At 41.3% G+C, this 22,641-nt stretch overlaps 1 protein-coding gene across 3 annotated transcripts in view; it reads right to left on the bottom strand.

The window, feature by feature from the left end:
- Window positions 1-13,613: 13,613 nt before the first annotated feature.
- The window catches only part of TENT4A (terminal nucleotidyltransferase 4A), a 30,896-nt gene continuing 21,868 nt past the window's right edge, over window positions 13,614-22,641 (bottom strand). For 2 of the 3 annotated variants that reach the window (XM_061588316.1, XM_061588333.1), the window contains exons 6-12: window positions 21,414-21,542; window positions 19,908-20,121; window positions 18,930-19,056; window positions 18,444-18,544; window positions 16,674-16,840; window positions 15,640-15,798; window positions 13,614-15,374 (exon numbers count right to left, since the gene is read on the bottom strand). In XM_061588316.1, coding sequence (XP_061444300.1) covers window positions 15,189-15,374; window positions 15,640-15,798; window positions 16,674-16,840; window positions 18,444-18,544; window positions 18,930-19,056; window positions 19,908-20,121; window positions 21,414-21,542 — 1,083 coding nt within the window. In that variant the 3' untranslated portion in view covers window positions 13,614-15,188. The remainder of the gene's footprint in view (window positions 15,375-15,639; window positions 15,799-16,673; window positions 16,841-18,443; window positions 18,545-18,929; window positions 19,057-19,907; window positions 20,122-21,413; window positions 21,543-22,641) is intronic. The other variant, XM_061588324.1, reaches the window with a different exon arrangement.

The following is a 22,641-nucleotide window of genomic DNA, read 5'->3' on the forward strand; positions in this document are numbered from 1 at the left end:
AGAAAAAGTTTGCGGAACCTGTTTCCCTGCTCTACATTCTGAACAAGCTGCAGAAACCTGAGTGCAGCTCAGGAGCTAAAAAGAAGGCAAAAACTCTGACACGCGGGTCAGGATTTTTTCAAAAAAATGAAAAGTATCCAAAGCGTCTCAAACTCACGTGATTTGATGCCCGAGATCCGAAAGGGCAGAAAAAGTTTACGGAACCTCTTTCCCTGCACTAGATTCTGAACAAGCTGCAGAAACCTGAGTGCAGCTCAGGAGAGAAAAACAAGGCAAAAACTCTGACCCACAGGGTCAGGATTTTTTCAAAAAAATGAAAAGTATCCAAAGTGTCTCAAACTTGCATCATATGATGCCCGAGATCCGAAAGGGCAGAAAAAGTTTGCGGAACCTGTTTCCATGCTCTAGATTCTGAACAAGCTGCAGAAACCTGAGTGCAGCTCAGGAGAGAAAAAGAAGGCAAAAAGTGTGACCGGCGGGTCAGGATTTTTTCAAAAAAATGAAAAGTATCGAAAGCATCTCAAACTCACGTCATATGATGCCCGAGATGCGAAAGGGCAGAAAAAGTTTGCGGAACCTGTTTCCCTGCTCTAGATTCTGAACAAGCTGCAGAAACCGGAGTGCAGCTCAGGAGAGAAAAAGAAGACAAAAAGTGTGACCTGCAGGTCAGGATTTTCGTCTCAAACTCACGCCATTTGATGCCCGAGATCCAAAAGGGCAGAAAAAGTTTGCGGAACCTGTTTCCCTCCTCTAGATTCTGAACAAGCTGCAGAAAACTGAGTGCAGCTCAGGAGAGAAAAAGAAGGCTGCGGAACCTGTTTCCGTGCTCTAGATTCTGAACAAGCTGCAGAAACCTGAGTGCAGCTCAGGAGAGAAAAAGAAGGCAAAAAGTGTGACCGGCGGGTCAGGATTTTTTCAAAAAAATGAAAAGTATCGAAAGCATCTCAAACTCGCGTCATATGATGCCCGAGATGCAAAAGGGCAGAAAAAGTTTGCGGAACCTGTTTCCCTGCTCTAGATTCTGAACAAGCTGCAGAAACCTGAGTGCAGCTCAGGAGAGAAAAAGAAGGCAAAAAGTGGGACCGGTGGTCAGGATTTTTTCAAAAAAATGAAAAGTATCGAAAGCATCTCAAACTCGCATCATATGGTGCCCGAGATCCGAAAATGCAGTAAAAGTTTGCGGAACCTGTTCCCGTGCTCTAGATTCAAAACAAGCTGCAGAAACCTGAGTGCAGCTCAGGAGAGAAAAAGAAGGCTGCGGAACCTGTTTCCGTGCTCTAGATTCTGAACAAGCTGCAGAAACCTGAGTGCAGCTCAGGAGAGAAAAAGAAGGCAAAAAGTGTGACCGGCGGGTCAGGATTTTTTCAAAAAAATGAAAAGTATCGAAAGCATCTCAAACTCACGTCATATGATGCCCGAGATGCGAAAGGGCAGAAAAAGTTTGCGGAACCTGTTTCCCTGCTCTAGATTCTGAACAAGCTGCAGAAACCGGAGTGCAGCTCAGGAGAGAAAAAGAAGACAAAAAGTGTGACCTGCAGGTCAGGATTTTCGTCTCAAACTCACGCCATTTGATGCCCGAGATCCAAAAGGGCAGAAAAAGTTTGCGGAACCTGTTTCCCTCCTCTAGATTCTGAACAAGCTGCAGAAAACTGAGTGCAGCTCAGGAGAGAAAAAGAAGGCTGCGGAACCTGTTTCCGTGCTCTAGATTCTGAACAAGCTGCAGAAACCTGAGTGCAGCTCAGGAGAGAAAAAGAAGGCAAAAAGTGTGACCGGCGGGTCAGGATTTTTTCAAAAAAATGAAAAGTATCCAAAGCATCTCAAACTCGCGTCATATGGTGCCCGAGATCCGAAAGGGCAGTAAAAGTTTGCGGAACCTGTTTCCCTGCTCTAGATTCTGAACAAGCTGCAGAAACCTGAGTGCAGCTCAGGAGAGAAAAAGAAGGCAAAAAGTGTGACCGGCGGGTCAGGATTTTTTCAAAAAAATGAAAAGTATCGAAAGCATCTCAAACTCGTGTCATATGATGCCCGAGATGCAAAAGGGCAGAAAAAGTTTGCGGAACCTGTTTCCCTGCTCTAGATTCTGAACAAGCTGCAGAAAACTGAGTGCAGCTCAGGAGAGAAAAAGAAGGCAAAAAGTGGGACCGGTGGTAAGGATTTTTTCAAAAAAATGAAACGTATCGAAAGCATGTCAAACTCGCGTCATATGGTGCCCGAGATCCGAAAATGCAGTAAAAGTTTGCGGAACCTGTTCCCGTGCTCTAGATTCAAAACAAGCTGCAGAAACCTGAGTGCAGCTCAGGAGAGAAAAAGAAGGCTGCGGAACCTGTTTCCGTGCTCTAGATTCTGAACAAGCTGCAGAAACCTGAGTGCAGCTCAGGAGAGAAAAAGAAGGCAAAAAGTGTGACCGGCGGGTCAGGATTTTTTCAAAAAAATGAAAAGTATCGAAAGCATCTCAAACTCACGTCATATGATGCCCGAGATGCGAAAGGGCAGAAAAAGTTTGCGGAACCTGTTTCCCTGCTCTAGATTCTGAACAAGCTGCAGAAACCGGAGTGCAGCTCAGGAGAGAAAAAGAAGACAAAAAGTGTGACCTGCAGGTCAGGATTTTCGTCTCAAACTCATGCCATTTGATGCCCGAGATCCAAAAGGGCAGAAAAAGTTTGCGGAACCTGTTTCCCTCCTCTAGATTCTGAACAAGCTGCAGAAACCTGAGTGCAGCTCAGGAGAGAAAAAGAAGGCAAAAAGTGTGACCGGCGGGTCAGGATTTTTTCAAAAAAATGAAAAGTATCGAAAACATCTCAAACTCACGTCATATGATGCCCGAGATGCAAAAGGGCAGAAAAAGTTTGCGGAACCTGTTTCCCTGCTCTAGATTCTGAACAAGCTGCAGAAACCTGAGTGCAGCTCAGGAGAGAAAAAGAAGACAAAAAGTGTGACTGGCGGGTCAGGATTTTTTCAAAAAAATGAAAAGTATCGAAAGCATCTCAAACTCACGTCATATGATGCCCGAGATGCAAAAGGGCAGAAAAAGTTTGCGGAACCTGTTCCCGTGCTCTAGATTCTGAAGAAGCTGCAGAAAGCTGAGTGCAGCCCAGGAGAGAAAAAGAAGGCTGTGATCCGCGGGTCAGGATTTTTTCAAAAAAATGAAAAGTATCCAAAGCGTCTCAAATTCGCGTCATATGATGCCCGAGATCCGAAAGGGCAGAAAAAGTTTGTGGAACCTGTTTCCCTGCTCTAGATTCTGAACAAGCTGGAGAAACCTGAGTGCAGCTCAGGAGCAAAAAAGAAGGCAAAAACTCTGACCCGCGGGTCAGGATTTTTTCAAAAAAATGAAAAGTATCCAAAGCGTCTCAAACTCGCGTCATATGATGCCCGAGATCCGAAAGGGCAGAAAAAGTTTGCGGAACCTGTTTCCCTGCTCTACATTCTGAACAAGCTGCAGAAACCTGAGTGCAGCTCAGGAGCGAAAAAGAAGGCAAAAACTCTGACCCGCGGGTCAGGATTTTTTCAAAAAAATGAAAAGTATCCAAAGCGTCTCAAACTCACGTGATTTGATGCCCGAGATCCGAATGGGCAGAAAAAGTTTACGGAACCTCTTTCCCTGCACTAGGTTCTGAACAAGCTGCAGAAACCTGAGTGCAGCTCAGGAGAGAAAAACAAGGCAAAAACTCTGACCCACAGGGTCAGGATTTTTTCAAGAAAATGAAAAGTATCCGAAGTGTCTCAAACTTGCGTCATATGATGCCCGAGATCCGAAAGGGCAGAAAAAGTTTGCGGAACCTGTTTCCGTGCTCTAGATTCTGAACAAGCTGCAGAAACCTGAGTGCAGCTCAGGAGAGAAAAAGAAGGCAAAAACTCTGCGCGGGTCAGGATTTTTTCAAAAAAATGAAAAGTATCCAAAGCGTCTCAAACTCGTGTCATATGATGCCCGAGATCCGAAAGGGCAGAAAAAGTTTGCGGAACCTGTTTCCATGCTCTAGATTCTGAACAACCTGCAGAAACCTGAGTGCAGCTCAGGAGAGGAAAAAAAAGGGAAAAATTGTGACCCGCGGGTCAGGATTTTTTCAAAAAAATGAAAAGTATCCAAAGCGTCTCAAACTCGTGTCATATGATGCCCGAGATCCGAAAGGGCAGAAAAAGTTTGCGGAACCTGTTTCCCTGCTCTAGATTCTGAACAAGCTGCAGAAACCTGAGTGCAGCTCAGGAGCGAAAAAGAAGGCAAAAAGTGTGACCCGCGGGTCAGGATTTTTTCAAAAAAATGAAAAGTATCCAAAGCGTCTCAAACTCACGTCATATGATGCCCGAGATCCGAAAGGGCAGAAAAAGTTTGCGGAACCTGTCTCCCTGCTCTAGATTCTGAACAAGCTGCAGAAACCTGAGTGCAGCTCAGGAGCGAAAAAGAAAGCAAAAACTCTGACCCCGCGGGTCAGGATTTTTTCAAAAAAATGAAAAGTATCGAAAGCGTCTCAAACTTGCGTCATATGATGCCCGAGATCCGAAAGGGCAGAAAAAGTTTGCGGAACCTGTTTCCCTGCTCTATATTCTGAACAAGCTGCAGAAACCTGAGTGCAGCTCAGGAGAGAAAAAGAAGGCAAAACCTCTGACCCGCGGGTCAGGATTTTTTCAAAAAAATGAAAAGTATCCGAAGCATCTCAAACTCACGTCATATGATGCCCGAGATCCGAAAGGGCAGAAAAAGTTTGCGGAACCTTCCTCCCGGCTCTAGATTCTGAACAAGCTGCAGAAACCTGGGTGCAGCTCAGGAGAGAAGAAGAAGGCAAAAACTGTGCATTGAGCAGGGGTTTGGACTTGATGGCCTTATACTATGCTATGGTTCTATGATTGAACCTATTAAGATGGGCCCCTAATTGATCTGGAAGATAAAGAAATTACTTGGGCAGTAACCACAATTGCCTCTAAGCATCCTTTTCCACCTGGCAGAGCCTTTTCATTAGAGGCAATGAAACAGGTGGTAAGACAGCAAAAATGCAGGTGGCAGAAAATATAGTGTGAATCCAACCAATACAAGTTAAAATTATTTATTAAACCTACATTGGGGTGGTGATGAAGAAACAATACTTCTCTACTACCATTGCACGCATAAAGAGATGTCCAGTAGAGCCATTCTAGGTGATTCAGGGCCTGTTACAACTGGCCCAGAGAATGGCATGAAGGAACACTTGCATCCCTATTATGTATGTCTGCTAAGTCTTTAAAGGGTTAAATTGATTTCATCCACCTTAACTTGGATGTGATAGGTTGTGCAATTCAGTCAAGGGACATATCTAGAGCACTGGAGCTCAACTGGTTTCATGTGATGAATTTCAGTAGTTGCAACTCATACATTGCAATTCAGTCACTTCAATCTGTGCAACTTGGACTTCTACACGTGCCAAGCAACGTCCATTCTGCGTTTGTGAGGTCCTTCTTTTAATGTGGCAGCACCTGTACTATGGAACTCCCTGCCTGTTGACATTAGACCGGGGCTATCACTGTACCGTTTTAGATGTCTGCTGAACACTAGTCTGTTTTGGCAGGCCTACCCTACAAGATTTTGTTGCATCTGTTTTTAAATTTGTTTTAGATTTTATTATTTGTGGATGGTTTTGATGGTTTTTAAATCAATCAATCAAGTTTTATTACAGTCAACAGACCACTGAATCATCAGATAAAAACAGATTATTACAACCTCAATAAAAAAAATACAAATGGAATATATATAAATAGGTGAAATAATACATACAAAAATACAAAGGACCATATAACACACAGTTGGTTTGGAGATTATCAAACAGTCATTAATGGTCTAATCCGAATTGCCAAGTTCAAGAATCTGAGCATTTGCTCCGTAATTGACGTTAGTACCTTGAAGTAATATAATCAACAGAGATTCACTTTTTAAATGTTTTAAATTTTTATTTTATTTTATTTGTAATTGTATTTTTTTATTACAGAAGTGTTTACCAGGCTCCTTTGGGAGAAAGGACGGGATATAAATTTAGTAAATAAACATAAATAATAAACCTAAGGATGTGGACAAGGTGCTTGGAGGGGTAGCCTACCAAATATCTGCTTGATCCTTGCCTATCTTGGCTTTTAGTTTCTACTAGAAGGCAGGTGGATAGCAGGGCCAGTTCTAAAGGGCAGCCAGGTTGGGCACTGGTCCGAGGGCCCCGGAGCTACAAGAGCCCTGGAGGGGCACCAGAGGGGCCCTCTGCTCCCCTTCCACGATCCACATCCCCCACGCCCCCCACTTACCTGTCAGCCAGCTTTTTAGCATTGCCCTTAATGAAGATGGAGGCCGCAGCTTCCCTAAGGTACTGAAGCCACTGCCGCCATCTTAGTTGATGGCAGAGGTGTGCGTGCATAGTACGCATGTATTCCATCAACAAACATGGCGGCGGAGGCTTCATTCCCCTTAGGGAAACCGTGGACACTATCTTCATTAAGAGCAATGGTAAAGACTAGACAGGTGAGGGGGATGTGGGGGGCATGCACGTGCACATACGCGCACATGCACGCTCACACACACACCGGGGGGGCAGGGCAAGCTGATGCCCAAGGGCCCCCGCATGCCTGGAGCTGGCCCTGGTGGATAGGTCCTGAAGGTAATGGATACAGTACTAACCACGCTTAAGGAGGCAGTACTAACCACGCTTAAGGAGGCAGTTGTAAGACACTCCTGAAAAGGTTCTTTGGACCCCAGGGACTGCAATAAAGAATGGCCAATTGCAAATATCTACTTCTTGGGCAAAGTGCTCAGGTGGATGGTTGCCTTGCAATTCCAGGCCCTCCTGGGTGAGACTGATTACCTGGGTCTATTTCACACTGATCTCAGGCCTGGTTCTGGCACATAAATGGTTTTCATCACTAGTTGAATGCCCTATGCTAGGAAGAAAATACATGGACTCCTAATTCTCCTAGACCTTCCAGCAGCTCCTGGACTTGTCATTCTATCTGACCTGGATAACCAGTTCCAGAAAGTAGTGCTGAGACTAATGGTCAGCCCCATGGCACATGTGCTATTGTGTTCTCAGGGATCTATCTTGTTCTCCATAATGTCTACATAGAATTGTTAATTCAGGTCATATGGGATTTTGGATATGCTCATGACACCCAGTCCTGTCTTATTGTCTGATTCAGGTGAGGTGGAGGGGGAGTGAATTCCTGGTACTTTTTAGAGTCATCCGTGATCACAAGCCACACCCATCTGTAATTCCTTTGGATTTTGTTTCTCCCTAATTCTTCTCTTACCAAGCAAACAAGCCATTAGCAAGAGCAGCATTTATAATTAGAGAGTGAAGCACTAGTGATTCAGCACAACGGTTTGCTATATCTCTGTCTCTCAAAAATAGCATCTCATCCCAGATGGGGAAAATTCACATCCCAACTCCCAATGTGTTAGTGTAAAGGACTCATTGAGCGATGAACTGTTGGAGTAAGAAATGTTATTCTAAAATATTGGTGCCGAGGCCTCATTAAAAAATCATTATTCCCACTCCCCTGCTGCCTTCCGGTGTACTCTAAAATGGTAAAATGGCTGCCTATTGAACTGTTAACTGTTGTCATGATGCTTGCATCTCTGGCGAATTACTGAGATTCTGTCAGTGATGCTGCTCTCAGCAATTTCAGTTTCATTAAAACTTTGATTAAAATGGCTCATAAACATCTATCTGCATTTCATTTGCAAACATCAGAATTCCAAATTTACACAGCTTATGGTGCAACATTTAAAAAAATCATGATATGCAGCCCAAGCCTGTGCCTGTTTACTCAGAAGTATGTTCTAGTGAGTTCAATGAATTTAGTCTCAGGTAACTACACATAGGATTGCAGCCTTAGGTTTATCAATCAAGAGAGGTTTTAAAATCTAATGTAAGTACCATAATCAGTAAGTGGCAAAGACAACAATGGGAAAAGGTTACCTCATGTCCCTATTCATTAACCTAAGACTAAAGATCTTGTACATGACTTGATGTGCCAATTGCCCTGTGTTGCTTGCATGAAATCTCAAGCCTCATTCTGCTTCTATCACTATATTTAAAGAGCACCACATAAATTACACAAGCCACAGGACAGTCAAAGTAGCATCTGAGTCGATTTAAATTACACACATTTAACTTGCTCATGAGAACATGCACAAAACCCAACAATAGTCAGTTTTGGTTTCAAATTAGGCAGCATCCTGTTTGTCATTAAAAAAAGTTTAGTACATGGATATGCTGCTCTACTATGGAGATCCCATTGGTTTCCTATCCAAATCGCTGGCTAGATCCACACCTACTTGGCGCCTGAGGTTCTCACACTATTTCCTGAATTTCATTTACAAACATACAAATCCCACATTTACCCAATTTATAGTGCAACTAATACAGAACCATGTTAATAAAGGGCTCAGTTCCAAAAACTTCCATAGCATCAACCCAGGAAGACAGAAATGGCAAAGACTCAGGGAAATCTTAGGATGTCTTGAACAACAGTCTGACTCTCCCAAGTGGGGATCATCCCAACACAGTCCTTACTGATATTTTCATTCAAAAATGGACTCATTGCCCTTTGTCTTCAAACACAAATTATAAAGGTTGCTATGGCTTTTCACCACAGAAATACAATAGAATGATTCCACTTTATTATGTCATTAGTAGCGATGGAAGAGAAATTTGATCAGTGTGCATGTAAAGGCGAATCTATCAAATTCATTCTTTCCAAAACAATGTGGGAACTGAAACACAGCCATCCTTCAAAATTCGCACCTATCCAAATTTTGTAATGCAGTTTTCCAAGCAACCAGTACTTACAAAAATAAATATATTAGATGAAAAAGTGCATAAAAATGTATATAGTAGTGAAAATAGCATTGGAAAAATGTGCACATTAATGAAAAATACATTGCTTGCAAAAAATACGTACCTGCTTGCAAAAATGTGTACATTAGTCATAACTGCATCTAAAATGTGTTTATTAGGAGAAATTTACACTTAAAATGCTGAATTTTCATGAGGATATTTTTCCAGGGATGGCACTCCCCCTACCACCTTTCTACCCCCACCCACCCCACTCATTCCACCAACCCACCCTACTTACTCTCCCAAGCACCTTCCTACCCACCCCACCCAAAGCACTTCCCCCACCACATTTGCCCCCTGCTCACTCACCACCCACCCAATTTAACACGGCGGGATGTGAAAAATCCATGCTGGCTATAGTATACATCTGTGGCTGTATAACGAGATCCACAGTAGTAAAGTGTTTAAAAGGTTGTCAGCCACTAATGATGACCAACAGGTCTGACATTTCTAGCTCTCAGTATTCAAGAGCAAGACTGAGTCCCTTAAAAAGATGGAATAATACATGCTGGCTGGCTACACCTTTCAGCCACAATAGTATGGATGCAAAGAGAGCCTTGCGTGAGCCTTGGGCTCAGTTTCCTGGGGTGTGTGGAGGGCTGTAGCAAGAGGGTATGTGTGCAAAAGGCCAATTGCAGCTCCTCCAAACTTTTACTGAATCCAAGCCCATGAGGTCTGGCAGCTCAGTTAAAGACTTGCAGAGAGCAATTGACGGTTGTGTATCTGGTTACTCCTGCTCAAAAGTCCCAGGACAAAGAGAAGCAGAGATGAATGTCCAACGTTAGCTTGAAGGAACCAGCAAATCTTGGGCTGAAGTCTGTAGCTGAAACCTATTTCCATTTCCATCACTCTCTGAAAGAGAAGACACACTTCTAGTTAGGGAAGCGTCCTGTCAGTGGCACACTGTTTTATTCACAAGGGTGTCTCATACTAAAAATAATTTTACCTGCTTGCTGATATAATTAGAATCCTAAAGACCCAAATTGCATTTGCATAGTTAAGGGACTCAGAGATGTACAAGAAGGAAGGAATGTTTTCTGGTCTGAAAATACTGAAATGTTATCATTAGAAACACTTTTGAAACCAGCACTTTTGCTGGAACTAACTTTAATCACAGAGGTGACTATTTCAAATAAAGGCATGGGGAGACACCAAGTGAAAATGCAGAGAGGGAGAATATAATCTGGACGCCAAACACTCCCACCAACAGTTGCTTTGGGGAGAGTGAGTCCTCCATCCCTGTCCTAAGTAATTGTGGTGGGGACGGGAGAGCTTTCTTTGCTCCGGGAACAGAATGCTCAGAATGTCCCTTCCCCTACCTCACTGTGGCCATTTTGAAGATGAAGAGCTTAATATCCCATTGAACAAGGAAGCAAGGGATTTGCAGAGCACTCTTCCCTCAGCCAGCACAGTGGAGTTCCCACAGCAGTTCAGGCCTAGCTCCTGTATGCTGCCCTTTGTCCCTGTGGGCCATCCATGGCTGGGAGGGAGGCAGGAGCCATTTCAACCCTTCACTATTTTCCTGCAAGGTTCTCCTAGCGTATCTACCTACCTTCACCCACCCCCTCAGACCTCCAGCATGTCTGTACTTTAGTTCTCTGTGTGTATGCATGAGTGGGGGCACACACACATTTTTTTTACAATAAAATCAAAAAGGCAATTTTTTAAAACAAAGGCAATACACATTGCAAATCAGGAGCCCAGGAGAGCAGAGCATTGTGTATTTTTAGTCAGAAAGTAAAACTAATACAAGAGTGCCCCCTTTCTGTAGTAAGGCAGGTCAAAGAGAGCAAAACAAGAGCTTGCCAGATTATAAGGACAAATAAGAGAAAATGATATTATTCCAACAAAACCCAAAAATTCATAATCAACACAGAACAGATGCCGGTGTTGGGTTTTTTTAATTTTTAAGAACCATATTCTATTTTTTTAAAATATCCTTGTAGCTCATTTGTTTAATGAGTGTAAACACCACAAAGAATCACAGTATCATTTTCATTAGAGGTTCCCAAACTAGTCTGTGGACTGCCAGTAGTCTGCAAGCCTCATGCAGGTGGTCTATGGCATGTCTACGTTAAATATATATATATATATATATATATATATATATTATTTATGTTATTGCTTCTTTTTTACATTATACATTATTGTGCTACAATCTGAATTCTATGGAATGCAAATTGTAATACAATTAAAAATCATACAGCATCTTGTATAGCACATTACAATTGCTACAACAGGCAGAAAAATCATTAAGTGGTCTGTCAGGACCCTCAGCAATTTTCAAGAGGCCCGTGGGGGGAAAGTTTGGGAACCACTGATTTAAGTCATTATACATAATTTCCCTCCATTTGGATTTTAAAAAATTATGAAAAAATTTAAGGCACTTCCAGTCACTCAAGTGACAAAAAACACTGGATTTGTTAAGTCATTCACCGCAACTTCTGCACCATGGAATGGAAGCTGCCATTTGGCTCCTCTTTCAGAATTGTTATCTGTTATCACCCATTCCACCTAGCTGCAGCAGTAGAGGTGAAATAGTACAGCCAACTCTGTTCACTCAGCTGAACCCAGCTGCCATTTAGCTCCACTTCTCCACTGACCATGAAACATTTATGTATCTGCTTTGGTTGTTTTCCCGTTTTCTCCTTGTTCCCTATTAGATTGTATTCTGTAGGCAAGGATTCCCTCCCACAGGTCACCAGGGCCCTTGCGCACCCTCTTCTCTCCCCCCACAGGTCACCAGGTCCCTCCCCATCCCCCCACGTGGGTCACCTCCCCCCGGATGCTCCTGCTGCCACCACCACTAGCCTCTTGCACCGAGCCCTGCTGAGCCTCTCCTGCTGCTGCCAGCCTCTCCCACTGTCACGATCAGCCTTGCCCACCATCACGTAGCTTGCCTGCTCCCCAGGTAAGCTGTCTTTGGTGCTGTGCCATGCCCCACCCCTAACATCATGTTGCACGATGGCTTACCTTTTTATTATATAGTAAGACATTGTGCTCAGAAGAATCGTACCTTCTGAGGCTGTGATGAAATCTATGCCATGGTGTCTGAACATAAGAACGTGTCATTGTGCACATATTTTCTATTCAATTGTCTATGTCTCTCCTAAGCAGTAATTAAGCATACCTGATTTGTTTAACGTTTTATCTAAGGCAAGTAATATTTGATCTCTGAAATCCACTCAAGATAGCTTTATAAGATTAACTGGCACAGTTAACTGTTTTCAGTAATCATTCCTAAGTGATGGATTTTATCTCTTGAGAAAGTGTTACCCTGTGTATGCAACAGGAATAAATTATGGTCTCTTTTCTGTCCTTCAGGTTCTTGTCTTCTTCTTTGGACATATGATACAGCTGCTTGATTCATTGTGTTGTTTAGAAATGTTTATCTCATTACCCATAGCAGAAATTGTGGGTTACCCAATGAAGGTAGTTTGCAGGAAGTTAAGGACCAAAAAATCCAGCTAACTTAAAAGAATTCATTAACACAAGAAGTTATTGTAAGCACTTATTTTAGATGGTTTTAAAGAAAAAAACAGACAAATTGGAGGATAGATCTATCAACAGCTATGAGTCATGCTAGCTAAATGAAAACTCCAGATTCAGTTTACTGATACCAAGTGCTAGGAACAATAGGAGATTATCTTGATGTCTTGCTTGTGAGTTTCTCAGGGGCATCTGGCTGGCCACTCTTGAAAACAGAATGCTGGACCAGGTAGACTTTTGGTTTGAGCATAACATAGTCTTGTGCTAATACAATTAATGTAAAAGGTCGCAGTGGAGGATTAAGAAAGTTACACAACAGACACAATCTGGCCTTGAAAATTTATTAAAAATGAAAGAATACAAAACTTCACATAAAAATAAGTATTTTAGCTTCCCACATTGTTATACACACAAAAAGAATTTGAACATGATATTTTAATTAGCTATCCACAGCAGCATAGAATATAATCTGAGTGGTAGCCAGTGCAATTTATTGATTAACCATGACTGAAATGGAACATGATATCTGCTTCTCTTAAGCCTATCCTGCTTTTAATAGACACCAGGGTTTCCATAATATAGGTTCATATTCAATATTGCTAGCATGTAAGAGAGTACAGGTCTATAATCAGCCCTTGAATACTGGTTTATTCAAGTTTAGATCCCTTATTTGTACCAGCATCTATTAAAAACCTTTCATAAGGTTTTAAAAACGGTCAAAGCAAAGATCCAATATCAAGTAGTGCTGAGATTTTGGCACTGCAAAATCTGATTGCTGTTTCCGTAATTCTGAGGTGTAAAACTATCATTCACCTGGAGTGATACACACACACACACACACACACACACAAACAAACACACCAGAACTGGGATCCAGAGAGCCCTGTGCATTTCTGAATGGGAAAGGGGGCACAAAACCAATGTTTTTCTTCTTGCTGCAACCCCTTGCACTACATCAGATGCTGCACTGAAGAGCTCCCTAAGTTCCAAGAGAAGCTTTTCATGAGATTTGAGGGACTATCGAGGAAGGGAGGCAGAAAAGCCTTCATGTATGTGGAGACCTTGGCCCCAAAGTTTAAAAATTATTCTGAGAAGAATTTTATAGCCTATGACTCACTAGGAACTTCTGGCTGCAGGCTCCCCAATTGTCAGTATGCATTTACAAAGCCTCTGCCTTAATCTTGTTTGCCTGATGAAGGGGTTTTAAACTCGTAAACTTGACTTATCTTTTCAAGAGACACTGGTACAGTAAGTCATATGCAATTTATCTTTTTCTGGGTATCAAAACAGCAGCTACAACCAATACTAATATGAATATTCATTAATAGGCAAAATAAATCTTAAAGTTTTACTGGTTATCTCTGGTTCAAAATGAACTACAGACAAAAATGTGCTATCTACTTTGGAATGTTGCGCCCTCATCTCTCACTATCCAAAGGCATTCCAATGATTTGGACAACATGTGTTTAATATGTGCTGCACCGCCTTCCAAGGCATACCTGCATATATTAAAGCTTACTGTTAGAAGAATCATTCCGAGTCAAACATTCAAATATCAATTAGGAACATTCGCTTCTGTGTAACATAAAGATGACACGATAGCAGAATTCTTTCTGAGCTCCCTCTCCAAGCAGAATGACTTACACAGTAGTGTGGCAATTTAAGAATTCTTATGTTTACAACAAGGAAAAAGAATAAACACATGAAAAGATGCAGAGCCAATGACAATGAAAGTAAGGTGCTTTTTAAAAAACCAGGGCTACACAAGATGTGTTTTCTTGCTTTAAAAAAGGCTAACAAACTTTGCCATAATGATACACACTTGCATAGTATACCTGTATGCATCTTTAAATTAACTGACTGCCACATAGACTGTGTGTAGCACTGGGCTGTGCTCTTTTACAAGGTAACAGACTGATACTTAAAAAAGCATAGAGAAGCCCGAAAGTACATTTCAGGTAGTTGCTCTTAACAGAACTAATGCACGCTGCTAATCAGATTCCTTAATGGAATCAATATACATTCCTTTCTCCACATTCTTTAAGTTGGCTATTTTATTCAGCAACAATGCTTGGACCTACCCAAAGGGTAAATAAAACTAATGAAAAGCATTTGCAGTTTGCATCCCCCTTTACTCTAAAAGACTGGATTGTTGTGATGATCTTTGTCCAGTTTTAAGGAATAAATTGAAGGTCCAAATTCCCTTGCCTGATCCACATTGAAACAAGTATAAGCTATGCAAGAGCACTGGACTGTGCTCTTTTCATTAGCTAGAGTTAACTTAATGAACCCCAACTTAAAAAATGCTATTTGGGAAAGGATCTGTAAAGCAAAAATAAAAATGGCATATACCCTCCGTCCCTTAAATACAACTTACATGAAAAACATTCAAAGTTATTGCACAAAAGTTATGTTTGATATGAGTAAGGTAAGAAAAGGTTTAAACAAGAAATGGGAAGGCAGCGAGCAAAGTCACAAAGATTTCCTACAACAAAAAGTAAAGTCCAAACTGTCTATTACTTTGACAACCAACAAAAAACCTATAATGAAAAAATGCAGCTACAGCAGAAGTGCCACAGCATTTATGGTCCTCACAGTACTCCTGCCAAAGCTGCTTCGGCACTGTAGTAATCATGGATAGGCAGAAGACAAACTTCCACATTTAATAAGGCTTCACAGATAAGCACAATTATTTCTTTTAAGATGGACTCCACCACCACACGAAGCAACATGCAAGGTTGGATGCAGATATCTGGCAACATCCACAAACTGATGCACTCAGTGCTGTTCTCAAGTCCAGACCAGCGTCACACATATTGCGGTATTCTAAAGCGAACCCTCAGAAGTTGGCCATTATCTGCTAAGGCTAATAGGCAAACTGTCTCTATACTTCTTTCTTCTCCAGATGTTACGGTTATGTTGGTGGTGCCCTCTGTTGCTAACAGGCTGTCTCATGGCTCCATTACTGGCAGAATTGTATCCACCACCTTGATTATGATTGTGAGTTCCTTTCACGGTAAGCTTCATTCCACTGTGCTGCTGGAAACAGGAAGCGTTCAAGATTACTGCCAGCTGCATTATAAACTTACCAAATTCTTTCACTAAGTTTGCGTCCTAACAATTAATTAAGGACAGACTCATAGTGGTCTCCCAGCATATACACACATACGTGACAGAAGAGAAACACACAGAGATATAAAAAAAATGCTTCAAGAAAATCCAATTCAGAGTAATACTACGTGGCTTAATGCTCCACCATGACCACTATCCAATTACTGTACAACTTCCATCATATAGCACATACCTGATTATTAGTAGTCATAATCAATGTTCTTGCAGGCACAGACTGAGTTTTACCACTTGGCATAGGCAATGCTGGTGGTAAACCAGCTGTAAGCTGAGATGGTGCTTGCAGGTTTAATTGGTACACATTAGGAGCTGTACAAGGTGGAGTATCTGAATCCTTGTGACAAAGAAGAGAAATGGAAGATTTGTTGTAATAGGAGAGACATGTCGACTACTCATTTAAACACATGCAGCAAGTACCAATAACACTGTAAGCACAAGATGATAAATATGTCAGGAAGCTGCTTCTTAGTCCTCTGGCACCATGGTAAGATTTGGTCTTCTCCAAGGAAGTTATCTATGGTGTGGAAATGCCAAATACCAGCCAGTCTGTAATACCACTGGGAATCATTTGTAATTAAAGCAAACATGCACTGAACCCCCCCCCCAAAAAAGAGAATTCAGTAACTGTGGACTGTGATCTGTCTTTCCTCTAGGACATGACACCATACATGTCTCTATGGACACCATAAATATTTTGGGACTCAAATATGAAATTCCTGGGTATTTAAAAACCTAGAGGACCCGATGACTATTTCAATGGCACAAACATAAGCAAAGGGAGGAGGTATTTGTTTGAACTTTTTCTATGGAAAACATGGGCAGTATTCAACTAAATAATTGCATAAAAATTACTGCTAGTACACTGGGACTTCCTCTCCCTCTCCTCCCCCCATGTGCACCCTGCACCTTCCCCAAATCTGCTGCAGGGTTGGAGGAAGCCCCAGGAAAGATGGGGAGAGGGAGAACATTCCATTCATGACAGTTATGGTGGCACATAAATATTTTTTACTTCTGAAGATTCAGAATTATAAATCAAGTTGTAGAGAAAGCCAATGTAAATGGGAAAACACTTTAATTTTAGTTTCAATGAATGTTACAAAAGTGCTATTGTGGAGTAATCTTACAGAGATGCTGCATTTCAGTAAGAATAAAGTAAGAAATAAATGAATAGAAAGCAGCCTGCTTGAAAGGGAAAAAAATGGAACTTACAATATCACTGCCAGAAAGAGATGAAACAGATGAGGCAGATGAGCCTGATGACAGCTGCTGAGTACCAGTAAATGACAAAGCCAAAGGCTGGTTATATGCTGGTTCAGCATCTCCATTCTGGATGGCATTACACACAGATATTGTTTCTCGCTCTTTCATTTGAATATCTGTTAGAATATACATTTATCAGTTAGTTTTGTTTGCAAATTCATCGCCTTTCACAGTCCCTCAGTTTAAAGAAGCAATAGCATCTAATTATCAATTTTACTGCAGTATTCAGTTTAGTCATGACCCACATAATGTAGACATCGCATCAAGGCATGGTCAAAGAACTATTGTTGACTATGTTACAGTGTGACATCTGAACTACCAAACTAGACTGCATTTGCTTCCAAACAACAGGAAACCATGGCCTGCGCTAACCGTGGATTGGTGCGATGACTAATTCTAGAGACCAATCATGGCCATTTCTCTACCTGTGGATATCACTGCGCCTCGACACAAGTTCTGAGCAAATGGGAAAAGAAAACAGAACTCTAAATTATGGTTCAGACTAGTGTTTGAGCTGAGCTGAAACTTAGTATAAAAAAAGAAAAGAAAATTTGCTGAAAGTTATACTGAAAAGTTGAAGTGGGTTCTTAATTCTAATATTTAATGAAACAGTTATTGTACTAGCCCAGTGGTTCCCAACCAGGGGGCCGTGATCCCCAAGGGGCCCACGAAGTAATCTGAGGAGGCTGCAAACAGTAAAGAAATGATTTATTAATTTTTTTAAAAAAAGTCTTCACTCCCTGAACACTGTCTGCTCCCCACTGCTGCTGCAGACAACACCTCCCCCTTGCCCCAAAAGAGAGGGAGGGATTTTGCTGAAGCAGCAGAGCGTCTTTCAGGCATGCTGAGGGCAGGCGTGTGCCTATAAAACACATGGCAGATACCGAAGTAGACTGAGGATGGAGCTGCCAGGAAGAAGAGGGGATTACTATCGCCAGCTGCCATCTCCTTGCACTACCTCTGTAAATATGTAAATATACAAGAGTAGAGAAAGCAAAATTTTGAACATTACAAATTAATACAGGTAAATTACCACACGCAAACTCCAACTGAAAATTCTGAATTTCCAAGACAGTGTATGGCAATTTTGTCTAATTCTCTCTTCCTAATCTTTTTTTGCTGCCAAGGCAAAGAGAGCCACTTTATGTGTCACATAGCTGTTGGTGTCACTCAAAAGAAAATGAACCATTTCTGCAAGGGCATTCCTATATCCATAAGTCAGCAAGGGTTTCAAGAATCTCTCTCTTGGGTTGCTATATAGAGGACAAATTAGCATGTAATGAATACAGTAGGGCCCCGCTCATACAGCGGGGTTATGTTCTGGACCCCCGCTGTAAAGCGAAAACCGCTGTAAAGCGGATCCCATTGACTTACATTGACCAAAATGGCACCCGGCAGCAAAAAAAACACTGTAAAAGAGGAACAAGCACTTTAAAGCGGGGCCTTTCTACAATTTACAACCGCTGTATTAGCAGACCGCTGTAAAGCGGGGCCCTACTGTAATGTCTTCCACTTGATGTTGGTCACAGATATGTAATCTGCATTCAGAGCTTGTTATAACATCTGTCCAGACTGCGGTTGGTATGACTTGAAATTGCAACTCAGTAAAAACATTTCTTAGGGAAAGAGGCTTTAGTTTAGACAAGTAACTGGCTCTAAAATGTTGTTTTCAAAAGAGGAAACCACAGGGAAAACTTTTAATTCAAATGCTTTACTTACCAAGATCAGGTGACAAGTTAGCTTTGCTCCCCCATTTCTTCTTAATCCAAGCTCTATAGTCAATCACTTCCTGTGTCACTTTGATTATTCTTCCTAAGGTACTGAAATAAGAGTTCACCTACATAAGAAATCTATACTGATTTATGGATAGAAGGGTGGAAGTCAAAAAACCCTTTTAGATAAATGCTTGCATACACGCAAGCTGGCTTCAGTTTTGACAACCACCAACTGCCTCTTTTCCACTGTGCTGCATTACAAGCACCAACGAAAACACAACTTGTAATGTAGAATGGAGGAAACGTTTCACAAGAAGGGGGGGGAGATGGGAAAGAGAAAGAAACTCATTTCACAAGGAACGTGAAGCTAGTCATGCAGTTCAGGAAACAGTACAGCATGTTGACACCTGTTATGAAACCAGTTCAGAGGATCAAAAATGCAAAGTTCAATTTCCAGAAGTGATACAATTAACACATTCAAACTGGTTACCTTTCTGAATCTCTATTGGGATATGATCTTGCAAGTGGTGATACTGCATGGCTTAGAACAATGTAGGCATAATCAAAAACTTGCTTTACTTGCATGGCACCGTAACAACTTCTTCCAACATCATTGCCTACAATTAAATTCAAAATTTAAATAAGGTCACCTTCACCATCCATTTATTACTTTGGTAGCTGGCTATTAATGGACACATGAGTATGTTGTCTTTGCCACTTCATCCCTTAAAACATATAGCATTAGCTTGGGAAAGTTCTTACTCCTTACACATAACTACTTTCTGCGTGTATATTGGTTGATACTTGGCCAAGGTTGATAGGCTGTGCTGGTGACCAATCAATGCAAGGACACTGTTGTAAGTTACTGCATTTTTGAAGATCCTTACTTTAAAATATTCTGGGTTTTTATATTTTTATGTAGAATTTGTGGCATTCCATATTAGACTGTGCTACATTATTACTTTCAGTTTGAAATGATTTTTTTTATTTAAAAGTCTGGGTCAATGCCATTATGTATTTAATATATTGTTGCTAAAAAGCTTTTTTTCCTTTTGAGGCACTAACCAGTATTTGTATTTTATGTTAGATATTATGCACTTGGTCACTGAGAAGACAGGCTTGTGAAAAGCATTTGGCCAAAACACCAAAGAAACACTTTTTAATATGCATCTGTCTTATTAACTGGTGATGTGCCTTTTGAATAAGTATTTAAAGTTTGCTTTTATTGACATCTTAAAATTCTCATTTTCATGTATTATCTATCCTTCAGAGCCTGGAAAAGTTACTTTTTTGAACTACAACTCCCATCAGCCCAATCCAGTGGCCATGCTGGCTGGGGCTCATGGGAGTTGTAGTTCAAAAAAGTAACTTTTCCAAGCTCTGCTATCCTTGATTCTTTTTTCTGAACCTTTGCATTCTGTTATGCATAAGCAACTTTTTCCCTGTTTGGTGGCTTGTGTTATCTTACCAGGCAGAAGAGGATCTTCAATACATAACATGGATGGTCGATATCCATTGGTCATGGCTTTCATGATTTCTTCTTTGGCAATATAGGCACCTCCGTTTTTTATTCTAATACCAGTTTTCAAGTAATTAAAATTTCTTCCATAGAGTTCAAAAAATTCTATTAGAAGCATTCCAAGGTTTTCATCCAATCTCCTAGCATCAATTCTTGGGTGCAGCTACAAGAACCAAAATAACAGTTTTATTTTGCTAAGGTACGTGTTAGTGACCACTTACGCTACTGTCATCTTTACAGTGAACTGGTAAAGATAGAAATAGGCCCTTACCTACCACCAACCAAAAATAATCGCATCTTCCTTAACATTTACAAGAAGTAGAGCAGCTGCCAGTGCAGAATACTATCATGTGTCCCATCTCCAACAAATTACACATTATTTCTAAGCTTTTTAGAACAGAGACTTTCAAAGAATGGTGTGCTACAAGAGATGATCATAGTAACGTTACATAGTCCAGTTTAATTAATTACATCAATTTATTCATAAGGAGCATGCCATGCAAAATACAAACTATTCAAACACTGCCATGAAAATGCAGGCAGTACCAGGCAGCATAGACAAAACTTTATAGAACTACATGAACTCTATCCTTAACGCCAGGCTAGCTGAAGTGATACCCTCCAGATGAAAATGAACTCCAGCTCTCATCATCTCTGACTACTGGCCATGTTGGCTGGACCTGATGGGAGTTGGGTGTCCAACATCTGGAGAAGTACCACATTGGCTACTCTTGCACCCCACTTGCTGGATCGTCACCTTGTAGTGGTGAGTGGGCTTGCGTGTTCCAATGAACCCTATGAGTGATGCCGTCGGGAGTCATGTACTCCCATCAGGGTCACCCATGGCGGTAAGGTCAAGGGAGAGGAACCAGACAAAGAACGATCCAAGAACGTCCTCAACGGCAGAACAGGCGGAGGATAACAACATGTATGTTACAACGGCTGTGAAGGCGGATGAAGGCTGCAGCAGATGAAAGACTTCCAACCGTCATGGTACCCATGCCATTGGATCAAAGCCTTTTTCTGTCAAGATTGTGTGTTGATTGTTGTGTGCTGATCTCCCCACATAAAACAAATTCACGCACAGGCATCTTCCAACCAAATTATCTTGGAAGACAATCTTACTCAGCCACGAGTGATCGCCAATGGACTCTTAGTACATATGCACAAAATCTGAGGTAAGGTGAAGGTTTACAGAGGAACAGCATCTTGTTTCTCAGCCCACCTTACCCAGTGATTCTATTAGCTTCGCCTCATTTTCACATGGTCTTTTGTTCCTTACAGAGCAGAACTCTTGCAAGAATGCATACATACTAAAAAAAGGGAGATCTGTAGCCAGTACCAAAGGTCTTGAAGCAAAACAATCATGCATAGGTAAAAATAGACAAACAGCTAATTTCCAAGTAGTTTTCATAAAGAATTCTTCAACATTGACATCAATGGCAAATGACTTACCTGTAAAAAGCTAATTGCCATTAAAATTAGGCTGTAAGAGCTAATTCCACCAGTAAAAACTTCATTCAAATCTCTTTGAAGGAGGAACTGTTTTAATACTAAAATCAAGTAAGGCAGCAAAGAGTATTTCTGCAAATGAAAAAAGAGTTAATTTTATAAAAGACAAATGCTAGAAGATCTGCTTAAGGTATTTTATGTGCAGTACAAAAGATTTTTACCAAAAAACATAAAGGCAGTAAAAAGACATACACATTCTTGAACAGTGGGAGCTGGCTGTGTGAATGAGCCAACACATTTCCCTCAAATTCATACTTATTACCTACAAATATCTAAAGCAGTTTCACATGTTTTAAGATATCAAGAACTATTAACACCAAAAATGGGAAGGCTTAGTGAGAAAATGTGTGTGGGACAATACAACTTCATGCCTTATGGTACCATTGAAGAGCACTCCTTCGGAAGGAGGCATCTGCAAAGACAAACATATTATAGAATCTACAACAGCTTACAAAGGCAGAAGACATGGCACAGATGGCTGGCCTATAGATGTCCTGGGCCAGAAGGCTGGTATTTAAGGCAGTGTAATCTGCTGTTCCATGTACCAGATGGACTATAAATCTGATTGGTACAATCAGTTTCTCAACTTGTATACTACAGTAATGCATTCTGCTACCCACCTGCTATAATGGCAGATCTGGATATCTTGTTAAAAAGGGATTGTGGCAGCATCTGAACCCCTACAACCTTCTCACATAAATCTGTTGGGAACACTGTATGTCCAATTATTAGCATTGCTGAAAAAGGGCAGGGCTACTTCTCAACTCTTGGGACAACAGAATTCACTGTGGTAACTGAAGTTTGAGTTTTGTTGTCATAGAATGCACAGATAGTTACTGACAGAAGGCCTTATATTTTCCCCACCCTTCTGGCATACATTAGAACTACAAGGAAGAACTCCTGTGATATGTTCCTGAGTGGAATAGACTAAGGGGTTTAAGTGGAAATGCAGTGAGGGCCTAGAACACAAAAGACAGGCACCAGCTGCAAAACGTATGCACATTGTTGGCAAGGGGATTGATAAAGGAGGCACCCCTCACAAATGATTTGATGTGAGGGTGTTAAAGATACAGGTGAACTAACCATGCCCTCTGGATACTATTAAGATCAGACACCTGCTTCTTGGGAGTATTAGGTGTCAGATCCTGAGTCAGACCTGGCTGAAGAAAAG

Source organism: Rhineura floridana, chromosome 1, assembly GCF_030035675.1.
Source record: "Rhineura floridana isolate rRhiFlo1 chromosome 1, rRhiFlo1.hap2, whole genome shotgun sequence".
NCBI classification, from domain to species: Eukaryota; Metazoa; Chordata; class Lepidosauria; order Squamata; family Rhineuridae; genus Rhineura; species Rhineura floridana.